Source organism: Lepidothrix coronata, unplaced genomic scaffold, assembly GCF_001604755.1.
Source record: "Lepidothrix coronata isolate B3197 unplaced genomic scaffold, Lepidothrix_coronata-1.0 Scaffold1, whole genome shotgun sequence".
NCBI classification, from domain to species: domain Eukaryota; kingdom Metazoa; phylum Chordata; class Aves; order Passeriformes; family Pipridae; genus Lepidothrix; species Lepidothrix coronata.
The window spans coordinates 9,871,734-9,887,791 of record NW_016690181.1 but is presented as its reverse complement, the minus strand read 5'-3'; the positions used below and the strand labels follow the sequence as shown (position 1 = coordinate 9,887,791).

The following is a 16,058-nucleotide window of genomic DNA, read 5'->3' as shown; positions in this document are numbered from 1 at the left end:
TTTCTTTAAAGTAATAATTATAATACATTAGAAAGAGTCACGGAGGAAGCGTTCCACGCTGTAAACAAGAAAAGCAATTAAAAAGAAAAGCAGATGGTAGCCAGGTTCTCAAAGTGCACAGCTGAGAAACCCTGACCTCAACCACAGTCCCATACTGGAACTCAACTCCATGGTTCCTGCTGCCCACCGATGCTGCAGCCACTCAAAGTGCTCAATCACAAACAAACAACAAAAACAAACCAACCCCAAAAAACCCCAAACCCACAACACTGGTCTTTACATTGACATGGAAGACAGCAAGGCAAAGAGTTGTCTCAGGGCTGCGAGGGCTAAGACGGGGAGAGCTGCTTTCCCAAGTTTGCTCACAGTAAGAGTGCCTTTTGCCAAGGGGCTGACACTGTTATAAGAGGCTGGGCAGGGGGCAAGTGGCTTAGACCAGTTAATTTGGTAAGAGGCAAGTGGCTTAGGCCAGTTAATTTGTCCTGCTGAGCTGCCACCCTCATTCTTCCCTTCCTATTCCCTGTGAAAAGAGCTGAGGATGGGCCAGGTCCTGCCCATCCTGGCTGCCACAGACCTGCCATGGCTGCACTTTTGTCTGCAGCAAGAGGCAGGTCTGCAGACAAGAGGAGGCAGGATTTGTCATCTCCTTGTAGATCATGCTTTGATGTGCTGAAGTAAGAGCATCACACCAAGGAAAGCAATGCACGCTGCTGGCTCCCAGCCAGCTGTGGCAGAGGGCCTCTTCCCAAACCTACCAGCTTTCAGGGCCTGCAGGTTGGAGAAAAGCTTCTTAGGTGGCACAGTGAGGAGCTCAAAGACCTTCCCAGCAAGAAGCACATTGGTGGAAAGGGGGAGCCTTTGTTTGCCTGGTCCAAAGGTCACTGAAACCAGCTGGTGGCTTCCCCTAGGCGTAGAGGTGACTGAGGACCTTGCTGCTCATTCCCAGTAGGTCTTGAAGGGGAGGAACTGCCCCCTCAAAATTCATGTTGAACATCATACACCAAACGCTATGCAATGAGTACTATGCATTTGACAGCTCTCCAAAATTAGAGCAAATCACCTTCTTACATGTTAGTACTGCAAAACATCCCAGACATGCTGGATGAGGAGCCCAGGTGCACAGGCAACATGATGTGCCAAGGCTGTGTGCCTGAAATGAGGGAAAATAGGTCAAAATGAGGGGAAAGGTCTCTGCTCCTGCAAGCATGAGCCAAATGCTCAGATGCATTAGCAGGAGTCCTATGCAGGCTTCAAGGAGAGGACAGAGCCCCAGGCTACAGAAGCCAAGCCAAGATGTGACCAACAGCCCTCAGATGCTTCTCGTTGCTTCACAGTCAGCTCCAGTGGCCAGTGAGCTGCCAGCAAAAGGCAACAGATATCTGTCCTGAAATACTGCTCAGGTATTTTAACACGTGGATAGGTTTAACTATGCAGAGTTACAGGAAAACATACTCTAAATTAAAAACAACTCAAGCACCATTGTCCTAGAAAGGACCAGTGGTGTCTCAAAACACAAATACTGAACATTCATAGAGCACTTTTCCTCAAACAGCAACGCTTGACTCCTCACAACACCCCTGCGAGGTAGCTAATAGAGTTATCCCTGCTTTGCAGAGGGAGAGGACAGCCAAGGCTGGAAGCTCAGCAGAAGATGGGGCCTTGGACAGAGCAGGGGTTGCAACAGAAGCTGAGAGTGCTGTGGTCTGGCTGGCTACATCCAAACAAAGATCGGGTGCTCCCTTTGACACTCTTCCTGCTACAAACACAACCAACCACACGTACACAAGGCAAAATAAACCCTGATAAATCATCGAATCATAAAACGTGATGAATTGGAAGGGACCCATCAGGATCATCGAGTCCAACTCCTAGACCCCACTAAGTAATTTAGTGGAGGTTTGGTGCTGGGCTTTCATGTAGGCTTCAGATCAGGTTATGCTATTGAAGCAGCCTGTGAGATAAAAAAAATAGTTTTCCAAGTCTCCTTAGAAACTTAGAGGAGCTTTTGCTCAGAGTCTCTGTTGAAGGGGTGGCAATCTCACCTGCAGCCACCCCTTCTGAACTGCAAGGTCAAAAAGCACATCTAGACTGGTTTATTTCTTGCTTCTTCCACTGATCTACCTTCCCGATGAAGGCCCTTCAACCTCTAGGCATGCAGTAGATGCTGGAACAGGATTTTGGACCAGCTCTTTCAGTGGGGTGTGTCCCAAGGTCCCCACACACCTCCAACCAATGGCATGGGCTGTGCAGCAGCAACACTCTGGGATGGGGAGAAGATGGACAGGACACCAGGACTTGGTGCATGAAGGGCAAGCAGGCATGTGGGCACCTATCATGCCCAGGTTTCCTTCCTTGGTTGTTAATTTCTGCGTGGTCTAAACGAGAAGAGCTGAGATCAGACCCTGGGCAACGTGCTCCCTTTTCCCAACTCCTATGCCCTTTCCACCCTGACACTTAACCTGCTCAAAGTAAAAACGGACTTCAGCTTGGGCACTGTGATTAGATGCCATCACACCTCCAGCAGCTTGCTCATGCTGACAGGCCTCCCGAGCCAGCAATCCCTTTTTCTGTTTGGCCAATAAAAAGGCAGCGAGCCTGCTCGCCACGCTGGACCTGCGAAGGAAAGGCCAGCAGAAAGGTCACTCAGCTCAAGAGACGAGGCTCACCATTCATCACTGGCCTTCTCACCTTGAGAACTTGGGAAAAAATGACCCTGTTGGTGGTCCTCCACCGGGGTAACACCAAGCAGACGCCTTAGGGACTCAGCAGCTGTTAAACCTCTTCTCTGGGACACCATCCACCGCTGCGGCAGGAGCTGGGTACAGCTGGGCACTGCTTTGTGGAATTGCATAGAGGGAGCAGCAGGCCAGGATGCCATGGCCCTGCCTGGAAATCCTGCTGCCTACAACCATGGGTCTGGGAAATGAAATAAAGATCTATTGCTACAAAGGCCTTTGAAACCAATGCTGTGGCTGTGCTGATGGGGCATTTTAAAGAAAGCATCTTGGATTCCTATGCCTTATGCCTGCTTCCCTGGCCATGGGTACCCATGGCAGGCAGGAGCAAAAGAAAACACGCAACACATTCACCAGCCCTGCCTCTTCCCCCAAGCCGTGTGGCTCAGGGAGCTTTGAGGAACAAAACATGAAATCACTTTCCAATTTGTCCATAGGAAAGACGCAAATCCAATTTGTTGGTGTCTCCTGTTGCTGGTGGCCCCTGCTTTGTCTCCTCGCTGGGCACACGTACCAAAGCACAGCTCAACAGAGGATGGCTGCTGTGCTGTCACCCCGACACAGCCCTGCTGAAGGATGGGGATCCTGTAAATGAGGCAGGGGTGCTGCTCCAGAACCCACTTCCTCTCCCTCGCCTCCCCCATCTCCACTAAAACGTCACTGATTTGGGCATCTTTGCCAGGGGAGGAGAGCCTGAAAGGAAACTGTTCTCTGAGTGAGATTTGACAACCTGTGGTGGTAATTTTGGTTTGGGGCTCAGAGGGGGTCGTGGGGCTTTCAGTGCGTTTAATGGTTTCTGGAGGCTTTTCTGGACATCTACCTCCTCCGGGTCCAGCGTAAGAGTTGGTGGCGTGGAGGTGGCAGGCAGGGGGTGCCCAGTCTCTGACAGAGGCAATGCCACCTGCTTTCTGTTCAAGAAGTCCTGCTCTGTTGCATGGGCCAGGTGGAGGGGAGTGACAGTTTTGATAACAATGTAGGGGCTGTTCCCCTCCACCACAGGGGATGATGCCTGCTGGAAGGGGCAGCCCTCACCCAGCTCTGCTCCCTCCGGCTCGCTGCTGGATAAGATGGGCACGCTGCCTCCCGCCACCCTGTCCTTGGGCCAGTGCACAGTGCTGGCGGTGCTCCCCAGCCCATTCTGCAGGCTGGTGAGCTCTCCTGTGGACGCAGCTTTGGATGCTGAGCGTTTCAAGTCCATTTTGCCCGGCAGCACTGCTCCGCAGTGCTCCTGGTCCACTGCCTCCCTGCGCCCACTCTCAGGGGAGCCGTCGTTCTGTGACGTGCAAGAGAGACGCCGGCAGCTGCCCAGCAGGGAATGGGGGGGTGCTTCAAGCACTGCATCTTCACACAGGGAAGATGCTTGTTCTGCCGGCAGGGCAGCAGGATTTGGCTGCCATACTGCATCATCCGTAGTGGAAAGCTCAGCAGTGCTCAAGTCAGGAGGAGTTGGCCTGTTTTGGAGAGAGGAGTCTAAGGAGCTGTGCTCAGCTGGGGCATGGAGGGGGACTCCATGGTCCATCATGGCACAGCCAGGAGCAAGAGGAGGCTCCTCTGGAGGCAGGGTCGTGGGCAGGAGGTGATGATGGGCTTGTGTCTCGCTTGCCTTCAGAAGAGATGACGGCTGCCCGTCCACAATGGGCTCTACCCGGCCCTGCTCTTCCAGTGGCCGCCCACCAGGAGGAGGCAAGTTTGTTGCTTCCGCTGCTTCACTGCCCTGGAGAGTGGGAATCCTCTCTTCCACCACTGTCATTCCTCCTGGTCCCTCGGGAACTCTGTGAGGATGGGGCTCCCTGTCCAGGGTGTGCTCACCCGCCCGGCCATTCTGGCTGTTGGCTGCTGGGTTGTCCTTTACAGCTACTGGATTGAGAGAGAGCTCCAGGCCCAGGGGTTTCCTTGGAAACTCTTCAGGCTTTGCTGCATTGAAAGCAGAGAAAACAAAATAAGACCCAAATTGTGCATCAGTCCATTTCTGTACGCCCTGAATGCAAGGAAGGCAGATGCTCCACCCAACAGGTGCCAGCCTTTCTGGGCTGCCCCAGCTCCCAGCCAACCAGTGGGATGCTCTGGTCCCTGCTGGGCTGCCCACCTTCCCCTCTACCCACCTGGTGGTGGGAGGTCAAATTTCATCTTCCGCAGTTCAGTCATTGACACCTGCAGTTGCTCGATGACTGCATCATCCTCATACTGCAGGGAAGCAGCAATTTTCTCCTGCAGAAACTCACGTAAATCTTCCAGTGTCATCTTCAGCAAGCGCTCTGGGGAACAGAAGAAAACAGTAATGATAGCAGCACAGCCAAATTGCAGGGTAGCATGAGCGTGGGTTGCACTGCTTTGGTTTTATCTGGGATTCTGCTGCTGTTCCCACTCTGCAATGAGACAGCCTGAATGTTTTCACCCCTCTCCCACCTTTCCACTGTTGCTCAGGGTCATCAATACATGTACATATCCCTGTGCCACCTCTGAGCAGTAGCTCTGCAATGGCAGGACAATGGCGAGGCTGGGAGCTGTGCTGACAAGGATGCACGTTTTGGGCCATTTCTGGAAGTTCTCACCAATACCTCTAGGAGGAGGAAAAGCTCCATGAGACAGGCCCTGAGCGTCAGGCTGAACAGCTACTGCTGGCAGCTGCTACCACCAGCCAGGGATGCCAACCTGCACCAGCCAGCAGGCAGGGATGCAGGCAGAGGTGCTGGCCCTCACCAGGGTTGCAGGCAGGGGTGGGATACAGTCTGGAATAGGTTGCAGGAAGGGATGCCAATCTGCACCACACATTCCTCAGGGAGGAGAGATTTCACAGCCAAGCTGAAACATCTGCCTGCCTGCCAGTTTCCAGCTCTTTGCAGACAAACAGGATACTTCAAGATTTATTTCTGGATAGCCTGTTCTTCATTTAACTGAAGGAAGAGTGGGGGGCTGTTTGCAGAAGCCAACACACACAGTCCCAAAAACCCCGCTGGCCTAAAGGTTCCCAGCACACACTCCTGCCCCAGATCAAGGCCACAGAGTGACAGAGCAGGGCTGTGATCTTATGGGAGGAGAGGGGTTCAAAGTCACAAAAGTCTCACGGTAGAAACATCACTGCTCTAATGTTATGCAAGAAACCCAGGTTTGGATCAGTTTAGAAGTATATTAATGGATTTACTTCTCCTTCTACAGACTTTTCAGCTGAACCACCACCTAGAGTTCTGCAGACAGATGCTGCAAAAATGCAGCAAAGAAAGATGCTGCAAAGTGTGGCAATTGCTGTCAGTATTGCCCCTAAAAAGCCTGTTGATAGAATATGTGGGGCACATACGCAGAATATGTGTTGAAAGAGGCAGCTGGGAGCATTTCAAGTGAGGTTTGTGTGTGATGAGCACAGCATGTCAACCCTTTCAGCATCTCATTTTGTCCCCAGAGCATCAGCTCGGGACTGTGACTTTTGCAGCCAGCGCAGGGCCTGGAGAACGCTGGAAGTGGCCAGCAAGGCGTTCTGGGTTGGCAGCCCAAGGGCGGCCCAACGCAGGGCCATGCGGGACACAATCTGCTAGGACCTTACTTTTGTGCAATTTGAGGATGGTGTAAGCCATGGCTGTCAGCACACGCTCCCCTTCCAGGATGTAGATGTCCCACAGCCGCAAGGTGAGGGTGAAGGGCGTCTGTTTCAAATACACAAACAAATACACATAAGGGATGATGATACAGAGGTTGGTGCCATCACTACATCCCCTTGCACCAAAACACACAACACAGCTAGGCTTTGGAAGTCGTGAATTCATCTATAACACAGAAATATATCTTTTCATCTATGGCTTTGCCTTAAAGCTAACAACCTTGGGTGGCTGGGAAAGTACTTAAAACCCATCCATGAATGCAGAAAAATGAGAAGCTTTCCTCACAAGCATGCTAGCACATGGATTCCCCTATCCTGGAGGGAGCACCATCATCTTTCAGCCTTGCAAGCACACAAAACAACTCCTGTATGCATCCAAATTTCTCGAAAGGGCTATTTACGGGATAGGTCTGAAAGCCCAATGATGCCTTACTAAGCATTAAAAAATCACTCATTTGGTGTCCAGAGGAGTGGTTTTCCTTATACACAGACTTAGTTCTGCCTGCTAGAAACACCTCTGCAAGAGGTTTTCATTTGCACCCACACCCAACCTGACAAACAGGAGTGAACTGACATTCAAAGTGATGGAGGAGCCTTATACCTCCCAGCAAAGATCTAAGGCATCTCACTAACAAAAAAGTCAGTACTGGTCCTACTGTGACATGTAAGTTCAAATTTAGGATGCTGCACTCCAGACTTTGGCACAACTGACCATTGCAGCTCTTTTGCCACATGCTACTGCAGACTTTGCATTTTATACAGCTTTTAGTGGAAGACTGCAAAGCAGTGAGTCCCCTCTCAAGGGGAGGAGGTCATCCACTGTTTTACAAGAGACAGGGCATCAGAAAATTGAGACTGGGGCACACAGATGTCCTAAACATTAGCAAGTCTGGACACTGCATTCAAGTGTGCAAGCAGAATACTGCCCCTAAAAATAAAGTAGTCTTGGCTCAGGACTGGCAAATTAGCTCTGAACAAATCAGGGTAATTTTCTCACGCTTTCACATGTTTCCAGTCCCAGCCCCTCTCGTCTGCCTGCAGCTGCTACACTGCTATTTGTTGAAGTTTGTGCCCCCAGCTCTTCTCCTCCCTATGCTGTTTCCAGAGCCCAAGTGAGGTTAATTGCCTTTGCAGCAGTGCCAGTGGGCAAAAGAAAGATCTCTCCCAAGTTTAAAGCTCATGCTGCTGCTGCTGAGCCATCTCCCAGCAACTGCTTTAGATGAGGCAGCAGGAATTGGTTTGTCATCAGTGACATGCAGTTATTTTTAGCTTCTCCTTTATTAATTTGTCTTATGAGAGTGTGCATAGTATCCCACCTTATAAAATATTAACACTTTCTTCAAAGTATGATATTTAGAAAAAATCCCTGGCAGATTAACCATGCATGCAAACAGCAGAGCAGCAAAAAACCCCCAGAGCATCCTCACCCGGTCAATGAAACACTGCAGAAACCACTTGGTTGTATAAATCCCTGTAGTCATCTGCTCTTTGTCCTGGGGGGAGACAGCAAAGAGAGACAGGCTTTCACCAGGGTGGCTGCTGGAAGTTCAAACAGCTCATAAGGCTTTGGGGGAGGTTGGTTGGTTGGTTCATTAATGCTGGGGGTCTGGGTTGCAGGATCTGGCTGTGGTTTGTCTCCCAACAAAGCCCCTGCTTTAAATACCAGTTTTGAAGCCCTCCTTTGGCCAAACCTCAATGTCGACAGACTTCAGTTACACTTTGGACAGGAATTTCTAGGAGAAGCTTTTCTGGCCTAGTACCTACTCCAAGGGATTTACAAAAACCTTTGAGGAACCCAAACCACTCACTCCTTGCAGATGACCATTTTTGTTTCCATAGCAATTCCCATGCAAGCCTCTCCGAGCACAGTCAAGCCAGCTTTAAAAGCACCACCTCATTTGCATGGCATGGCATGGCTGCTGCATGAGCAGGACAGCCTGACAGGTTAAGGAAAGCCCTTAAGAAGTCTTAAAAACCTCACTATCATCACCCCTGTCTAACGGTGCTGGATGCACAGTGCTCTGCCCGTGCACAGAACTGACATAACTGCTGCTGCAAAGCCAACAAAGCGGTGGGGATGGGAAGAGAAAGAAGCCCATGGGATTAACGTCTGACTCAGGCCTTTGCTCTTGACTGGTGCTGAGTACCTGCAACCCTGGAGAGCCTTCAGGAGCAGGAGGCATGAAGCAGCTTTCAGAGTTATTCCCACCCTCCCTCCTCTGCTGGTGACCATAATTAAGTGAAAACCTGTCCTGGCCCTGTTTCACTTTTACAGGCAGGTCTGGCTCGTTTGTAGCACGGAGCAAGAGCTGTTGGAACTGATGGCAATATAAGCAGCTTTTCCTGGAGCTGGCGGCCACCAAGCCCTTTGGTAGCATAAGAAAACTTTAGGAGTCTGGCCACTGAATGCCAACTGTCTACAGAAAATGCAAGGGTGGACAAGGCAAAAAAAAAAAAGGGAGCAGGTGTTGCAAAACAGTTGCCTAAGACGTTAGACTGCAGTCGGTGTGTCCTGCAGATGCTTCTCCAGCTATCAAACAGGCCTGTACCATCTGCTAGAGAGAAAACCAACTGGACATGCCTGAGCAACAAAACACAACAGCAAATCTTATGTGTCTCCTGTCTTTAAAAAACAGCAAAGCACTTGGAGCTAATAATTACTGAATTAAGACTCCAGAAAATTCAGCATCAGCCTTTGGGCTTTGCAGCTGGTCTAAGAACACAGTCCAGCCTCACTGCTGTATGGAACAGCTCCTTCTGCTGCAGGCCCTGTAAGCCTTTCTGCCTGGCTTTCCTAGGGAAGCCTTTAGATTTTAGCAGTCCCTCCACTAATGATGACCAGCAAGCAAATGATAACCGTTTGCCTCAGCAAGGTTGAGGCACCCCATTTAATAAATGTTTGCCTCTTTGTGGCTGAAGCAGTCCAACATGGTTAGAAGTATGTTCGGTTGTGCATCTGTTTGGTAGAACATTAACTGCTTTAGCATTAAAATGTATTATTTTATAGGAAGACTGATAGCAAAGAGATACCATGTGCTTCTTCAGTTTGGGAAACAGTTTGCTTAAAATCTGTTCGTGGTGAGCTTGAAACCTCTGCAGCTTCGGGAACCCAGGAATGAAAAAACCTTAACAAGAAAAGATGAGAGAAATAAAAAATAATCAGAAAAGCTCTGGAGCAGGGACAGGGACAGCCTGATTTTCTAGAAACTCATCTCTTCAATTGCCTGTTGAAGTCAGCTGGACCACAGGGAGCCCAGCTACCTCCCTCCCAGAGTCCGCCCTTCACTCCATCTACATGGACAATGGGACCCTCAGACCAGCCTCATCAGCTGGTCCTTCTCAACCAGCCCCATGGACCAGACCATGCACCTTCCCCAGCCCACCTGCCTGAGACTTGGCTTGGCCAAGACCTCTCTGAACACACTTCAGTGCTCACCAAGGTTCAGAGAAAACCTGAAGATGTTTGAACACCACAAGCTTGTGCAGTGCCCTGTAATCTCAGTTAATCACATTTAAGACTGTCCAGAGTTATCAAGGCTTAGCCCTCTGCCCATAAAATAACTCTCTGCCCATAAAATAACCACAAGTAAGATGAAAGGATCTTTAATTCGTTTGAAGTAAAATAATACAGCACATTTGGTGGAATTACATCCACATTTAATGGATCCTCTTGGATGTACTTCTGTGAGACTTCTTATAAACACATAATCTTGAGTTAATTTACTGCCAAGGGCAAAGCACTCTGGAGGGAGGATAACACCTCTGTGGAAGTGTTAATTACTGAGCACTAAAGCTCATTGTCGATAAAACACATTTTTTTCTGATAAGAACTCGTCTGCCTCCAAGAGCAAAATTCAACTCCATAGTCAGGCTGCGTATATAGTTAAGCCTTACCCACTTTAAACAAGTATGTGAGGAGAAACAAGGCTCTACTGACCAACTAAACAGCCTTCCCTTCTGTTGCCAGACACCCATCCACATCCCCCCCCAGCCTTACCGTGCATGGCGTGTCGCTGATTGGTCAGCAGCTGTGCCAGTGCCCAAAACGCATCTTCTTCATTCAAGTACATCAGGAGGATGGCTGCAATCTGGCTCATCCCTTGGCAGTAGCTCACTTCCTAAAAGAGCCAAGAGGGACACACTTACTACCATAATGCTAAAACTGTAGAAGCAGGTCAGGCCGCCGATGCTTCCCTCTCCTCTTTCAAGGTTTGTCCTGTTTCAATGTCTTTACCATTTATGTCCAAATTCACAGCTCCCACATGTCTACAGCATCTACTACATCACTGACTCACAGTAGATTGGGTTGGAAGGGACCTGCATAATCATCTCGCCCAACCCCCCTGCCATGCACAGAGACACTTTCCACTGCACCAGGTTGCTCAAAGCCCCATCCAACCAGGCCTTGAACACTGCCAGGAATGGGGCATCCACAGCTTCTCTGGGCAACCTGTTCCAGTGCATCATCACACTCATTGTGAAAAACGGCTTCCTTATGTCCAACCTAAACATATCTCTTTCAGTTTAAATGTTGCCCCTTGTCCTGTCACTACGTGCCCTAATAAAAAGTCTTTCCATCTTTTTTTTTTTTTTTATAACACCCTTTTATATATTGAAAGGCTGCAATGAGGTCTTTCCAGAACCTTCTCTTCTCCAGGCTGAACAATCCCAACTCTGACCCTTTCTTAACAAGAGAGGGGTTCTGGCCCTCTGACCATTTTTGTGCCCTTCCTCCAGACCTGCTCTAACAGGGCCTCCAGCAGGAGGTGAGGAGTTTGAAGGCAGTGTTACCCCACCATGCCTCTGCTCCCTGCTCAAGCCTGGAGGGTGAGGGACAGAAACCCAGCATAAGAGGTGCCTGCAGCTACTTCAAGGAGATGGGATGACAAATAGCATGTGACTGATGCTGTTTTGGATTCCTTCAGCCACATGAGCACTGAAGTAATTAAACAATAAATAAATGTGATAAGCATTTATCTGGTATGAGGGAGGCTCCTTGACTAACCCCTTGAGCATCTTCTGTGCCTGATGGGGTAACTGTCCCCTCCTGGAGATGGAGGCTGTAGGTTCAGCTGCTAGTTTAGGCTTATTCTGCCTATGCCCTTCAGCTAAAAAATGACTGGTTTGCTGTAATAAGTCAGTGTTTATAACAAGGAATGCCATTTGGTGTAAGACAAGAAGGCAGAAACATGGCAGACTACCAAGAGACTAACTAGTGTTGCTGGAAAGCCAAAGGGCAATCCCCTGTTCTTTGCTGACTCTCACCCAAACTGAATCTGCCAGATGTCATTTACCAGGTGACAAAACGAACAAAGGAATGAAACAACTATGCAAAGACTCCTGTACTGCCTGAGAGTCTTGCAGCTGTCTGTATAAGCCAGCATTAGGACTTAAAATTGGAATTACCACTGGTTAAATATGTGTGTGTCTATTTTATATATATATATATATATATAATATATATTTTTTGTATATATATATACATACAAACATACTTGTCTACATATATATATAAAATGCTTTTTAAAAATCTTTACATGTATATATATATACACATGTAAAGCACAACGCTATTCATGTTGACTGGACTTACTACTTACGGTGTTATAAACAGAGTATGCTGACAAGACATGGAAGAGTGCCTGTTGCCTGGGGAGAAAGAAGGATATTAAAACACTTGAGCCCAAAGTCTCCATCTTTGTGACCACACCAATGCATACACAGAGAGCAAAGACCCTGAAAACACCCAGCCAGTTATGCCTTTTGCACAGGAGCCTCCTGCAAGGAGCAGGTCTCACAAAACTAGAAAGCACCTTCCTCAGAGGCTGTGTAGGGCAGCTAGGTGTGACCCATCCAAGTGACAAAGCCACTTTGTCAAACCTCTCCGACTCCATCTGTTGTGGAGACCCCATCCCACCCAGATCCTGATGGGCCCACTCCATCATCCCAGCCATCCCAAACCAAGCCCTCTGTAACCTTGGGGGACAAAGCACTGCAACAGGCTGGTGGTGCTTGGCTCAAGAACTGGGGTTGAATGTGGTGCAGTGTGGACCTCTCTGAAGGGAGAATCAGCAGCCCAACATGTGTGGGTTGTATTGTGTGGTGAGGGTTTGAGGAGCAGGCAGAGATAGCTTTGCTCTCCTGTGAGCTGCTCTGAGCCAGGGTGCTGGTGGCCACCCCAAACCAGGGGAGTGCTGGCCCCTCTCCAGCTCATCCCCCCATATCCACTGGCACCAGCGTCTGTATAGCCCCGCGAAGCCTCCTGTACTCACTTCACTCCGTAGCGATCCCGAAACATGATGTGGTTTCGGAAGGTGCGGTTAACATCCAAATCTATCTGCTTGATTTCCGATGAAAAACACTTTGCTTGTTCTTTCATTTGCTGGACAGGACAGGGACAGACAAGAGGCAGAAGTCAGACACCATCTCAGTCCATGCCTCTCCCCCTACAGTGGGAAGCCAGGCTTCCTACAGCAGGAGTGGCAGCTTGTGCGCTGCACAGAGGTATCCAGAGCAGGGGACATTGCCACCTTTCAGTAAGCAATGATATGCAGCCTGGAGGTGAATCCCCAACCCCTTGTCTGTGCTTCTGGCCCAGGAGAAGGGGATGACCCCACATTCACACACTACCCCACATTCACACGCTACGACAGTGGCAGCTGCCAACCCAGCCTTCGCCCATCTTCCAATGCAGATACTGAGTTTTCAGAATCTAAAACCTTTACAATTAAATTCCACTTCGATTTATTTTGATTTCTTTGTCTGGCTGGCTATCATAAAGCATTGAGAGCTCTGTTAGTGCTTAAGGAATGATAAACTTCCTTAAGGGACCAACATGCAGGTGTACACACTGAGTCCCTGAGCTTTTCAAAGGCTCAGTCATAACAAAGTCCAAACTGTTATAACAGACTCTGAAATGATCTCCAACTACTACTTGCCCTGCAGAAGAGAATCATCTAAGATTTAAGGAGTTTCCATTAGAAAAGCAGTTCTGGGGTATTCCCTTGGACTGGTGCAAATTTTAAGAAACCAGCAGAGACCAGAAGAGAAACTAAACCCAAAACCAAGAACTCCCATGTTCCCTCCATGCTGGCTAATCATTTAAGGCAGCATCACATAGACAAAGGACTTAAGTCCAGTGCAAAAAAATGAAAATTCAAATGAAAGTTAAGACCCCCTCAACCAACTGTGCCCTCAGAGTTCCAAGCTGAAGATGCTCCATGGACAAATCCCACCACAGTCCCATTCGTAACCCACTGTTCAGCCCTGTGCTGCAGGCAAAGGCCATTATGCAATAGCCAAGGATCTCATCTCACAGCCTTTAGATACCGCCAGTGGTCATGCCCTCCTCCTTTGATAGCTACAGAGCCAACTGCATGAAGAAAATACATTTTGTGACTGTCTTTAGGCAGACTGAAATCCACCGGGAAGTTAGAGGCAGCGGAGATGAACAGCAAGCCCACCCTGCCTTAAGCCCGGGTTCAGGACCCCTCCTGGGCTGACACAGGAGACAGAAAATAACACATCTGCACAGATGCTTATTATCTGCTCCAGCAGCTGCCATCCTATGAATGCTTGTCAGCCTGATACCAGGTGCCTCCATGCTGTTGTTGACCTCCTGAGGTGGCCACATCAGCTCTGGGGAACATCAAAAGGTCAACATTTTGGGCAGTCACAGCATCTTGGGAATATTAACTCCAACCTTGAAAGCAATTGTGTGGAGAAGCAACAGTATAAGGGCTATTTTGAATTTTTGCCTGCACAAGACAAGGGAAGATAAAAGCAGCCACAGAGTGAAGGTCTGATGAAGAACATAATTTCCCTGCTGTAAATACTGTGCTCTCTGCATCTTATGGATACTTGTCCTCTATAAAGCAAATAGACTACCTGAGAGAAGAGGATTATTCATATCCACTGGGTCAGTTCAGTTCAAATTTCCCTGCTAAAGTCCCTCTTGTTTTCCCTGCCAGAATAACATGGCAATCTCTCAAAGACTGTAAATAACCCTACTTCAGTTTGTTTTGAAGTACTGCACCTGAATAGCAGGTAGGTTGCACAGCACTTTGTTGTCTCCATGCACTCAGAAGACTTTAGTAATTGCGCAGATGTTAAAAAAGAAAACCCAGGTTGGGTTATTCTCCTTTTTTTCCTGTTTAAGTAAACTGGGGGTTCCACAGTTGCTCTGCAGTTGCTCTGCTGAGCTCATTAGCACTGTGAGCCCTGCAAGCTGGTGGCAGAACAGAGGCTGGGAAGCTGAAGGTCCTGTCCCAGAGACCTTGTACAAAGCAGTGGGTAAAAGCCAGGATGCCTCTGCTCTGCCCCATGGCCAAGATGTTTCTCCTGCTGCCTTCTCAGCTCCCCTCAAGCCCTCCAGTTGTGACTAACAAACCCCAGAGGAGCAGAGCATCACACCCACATCAAAACTAAGCATGGCATGTCCCATGGTAGCCTCCGGGCTTTTGTGCTACAGTTCACACCCCAGGGAGAAATGGGGTGGCCTTGGGACCAGCCCCTACATGACACAACTCTGAGGCTGAGGCTTAGTCCCTTCTTGAAAGCAAAACCCCTCATCCAGGATCTGCACTGAGCCTCTCCTGGAGGAAATTAGGAGAGAGCTAATTACTGGCAGCAGGTGGCACCAAAGAAGAGGCAGATTAAGATGGGCTTGTAGAGGGTTTGCATCCAGCAAAGCTTATTAGCCCTGAAGCTCCTGTTTATCACAGACCCCTCTGGAGCACAGATAAACTCCTTTCGACTTTCATTTGCTTGGATTGCTTCCCTGCCTGTGTAGCACAGCTTTGAGGGAGGGAGCACAATTTTAATCTGTGTTCTGGGAGATCTTCCTCATCTCTGCTGACTGCAGTGAGCCCAGCCCGCCTTCCCCAAGCCCCTGCCTGTGCCCCCATCCCAGCGGCACCTCGCTAGTAACATCTATGCCTGACTGACTATAATGAGCGTTATCATCATCCCGCTTAATAGGCAGGGATTTTTAGAAATACCTGCTGGAAGCAGCACTCAACCTCCTGCCTCTGAAAAATAATTGTCTCCACAACACCTCGCCCTGGTACGTGATGCAAGCTAAATCATAACAGAGGTTTGGAAAATAAGTTAATTATCAACCAAAGGCTACCATACTGCCTATGGAAAGGAGCCAAAACACCTGAAATAAAAATAACAAATACAAGAAGCCCTGTCACTTGGGTTCCCATTCAATGCATGCTACAGAAACTGCTTATTTAATGACATGGAATCCAAGCCTGAAGCATGCAGTGTTCTGGTAGGAAGCAAAGCAAGGCAGGCTTTTCTCCTACTTGCAGAGAAAAGAAGTGATTTTTAACAGAAAAGTAGTTTTTGATTTTAATATTGATTTTTAATAGAAACGTTCACAACAGTTATAAAGAATTGAAGATGGAAGATAAAAGAATCCCCTTCAATCCAAGCTCTTCCAATCCTGTCAGTTAACTTTTGGCTGCACATCTAAGTGGTAAGCCAGGACCCTGTGCTCAGAATTAAACCAACTTACAAGATCTGCCTTCACCCCACCCTTATTTTGGTTTCTTGACTAACAACCGATTGCTGGCTTGTTTAGGGCTTCTCACCTTGCTGCACCTGGGGATTTCAAACTTTAAAGCACACACAGAGGTTTGGGGTACCCCCATCCAGCACCTACCTGCTCCAGGGTACTTGTGACTACTCTGCATCACCCCAGGGAGCTCAGGGAACTGTGAGCG

At 48.8% G+C, this 16,058-nt stretch overlaps 1 protein-coding gene across 3 annotated transcripts in view; it reads right to left on the bottom strand.

Annotated features, from left to right (window-relative positions):
• The window catches only part of LOC108494432 (USP6 N-terminal-like protein), a 77,301-nt gene continuing 61,243 nt past the window's right edge, over positions 1-16,058 (bottom strand). For all 3 annotated transcript variants that reach the window (XM_017809017.1, XM_017809008.1, XM_017809024.1), the window contains 8 exons: positions 12,600-12,709; positions 11,928-11,976; positions 10,325-10,445; positions 9,358-9,452; positions 7,755-7,820; positions 6,274-6,373; positions 4,838-4,990; positions 1-4,649 (listed from right to left, as the gene is read on the bottom strand). In XM_017809017.1, coding sequence (XP_017664506.1) covers positions 3,385-4,649; positions 4,838-4,990; positions 6,274-6,373; positions 7,755-7,820; positions 9,358-9,452; positions 10,325-10,445; positions 11,928-11,976; positions 12,600-12,709 — 1,959 coding nt within the window. In that variant the 3' untranslated portion in view covers positions 1-3,384. The remainder of the gene's footprint in view (positions 4,650-4,837; positions 4,991-6,273; positions 6,374-7,754; positions 7,821-9,357; positions 9,453-10,324; positions 10,446-11,927; positions 11,977-12,599; positions 12,710-16,058) is intronic.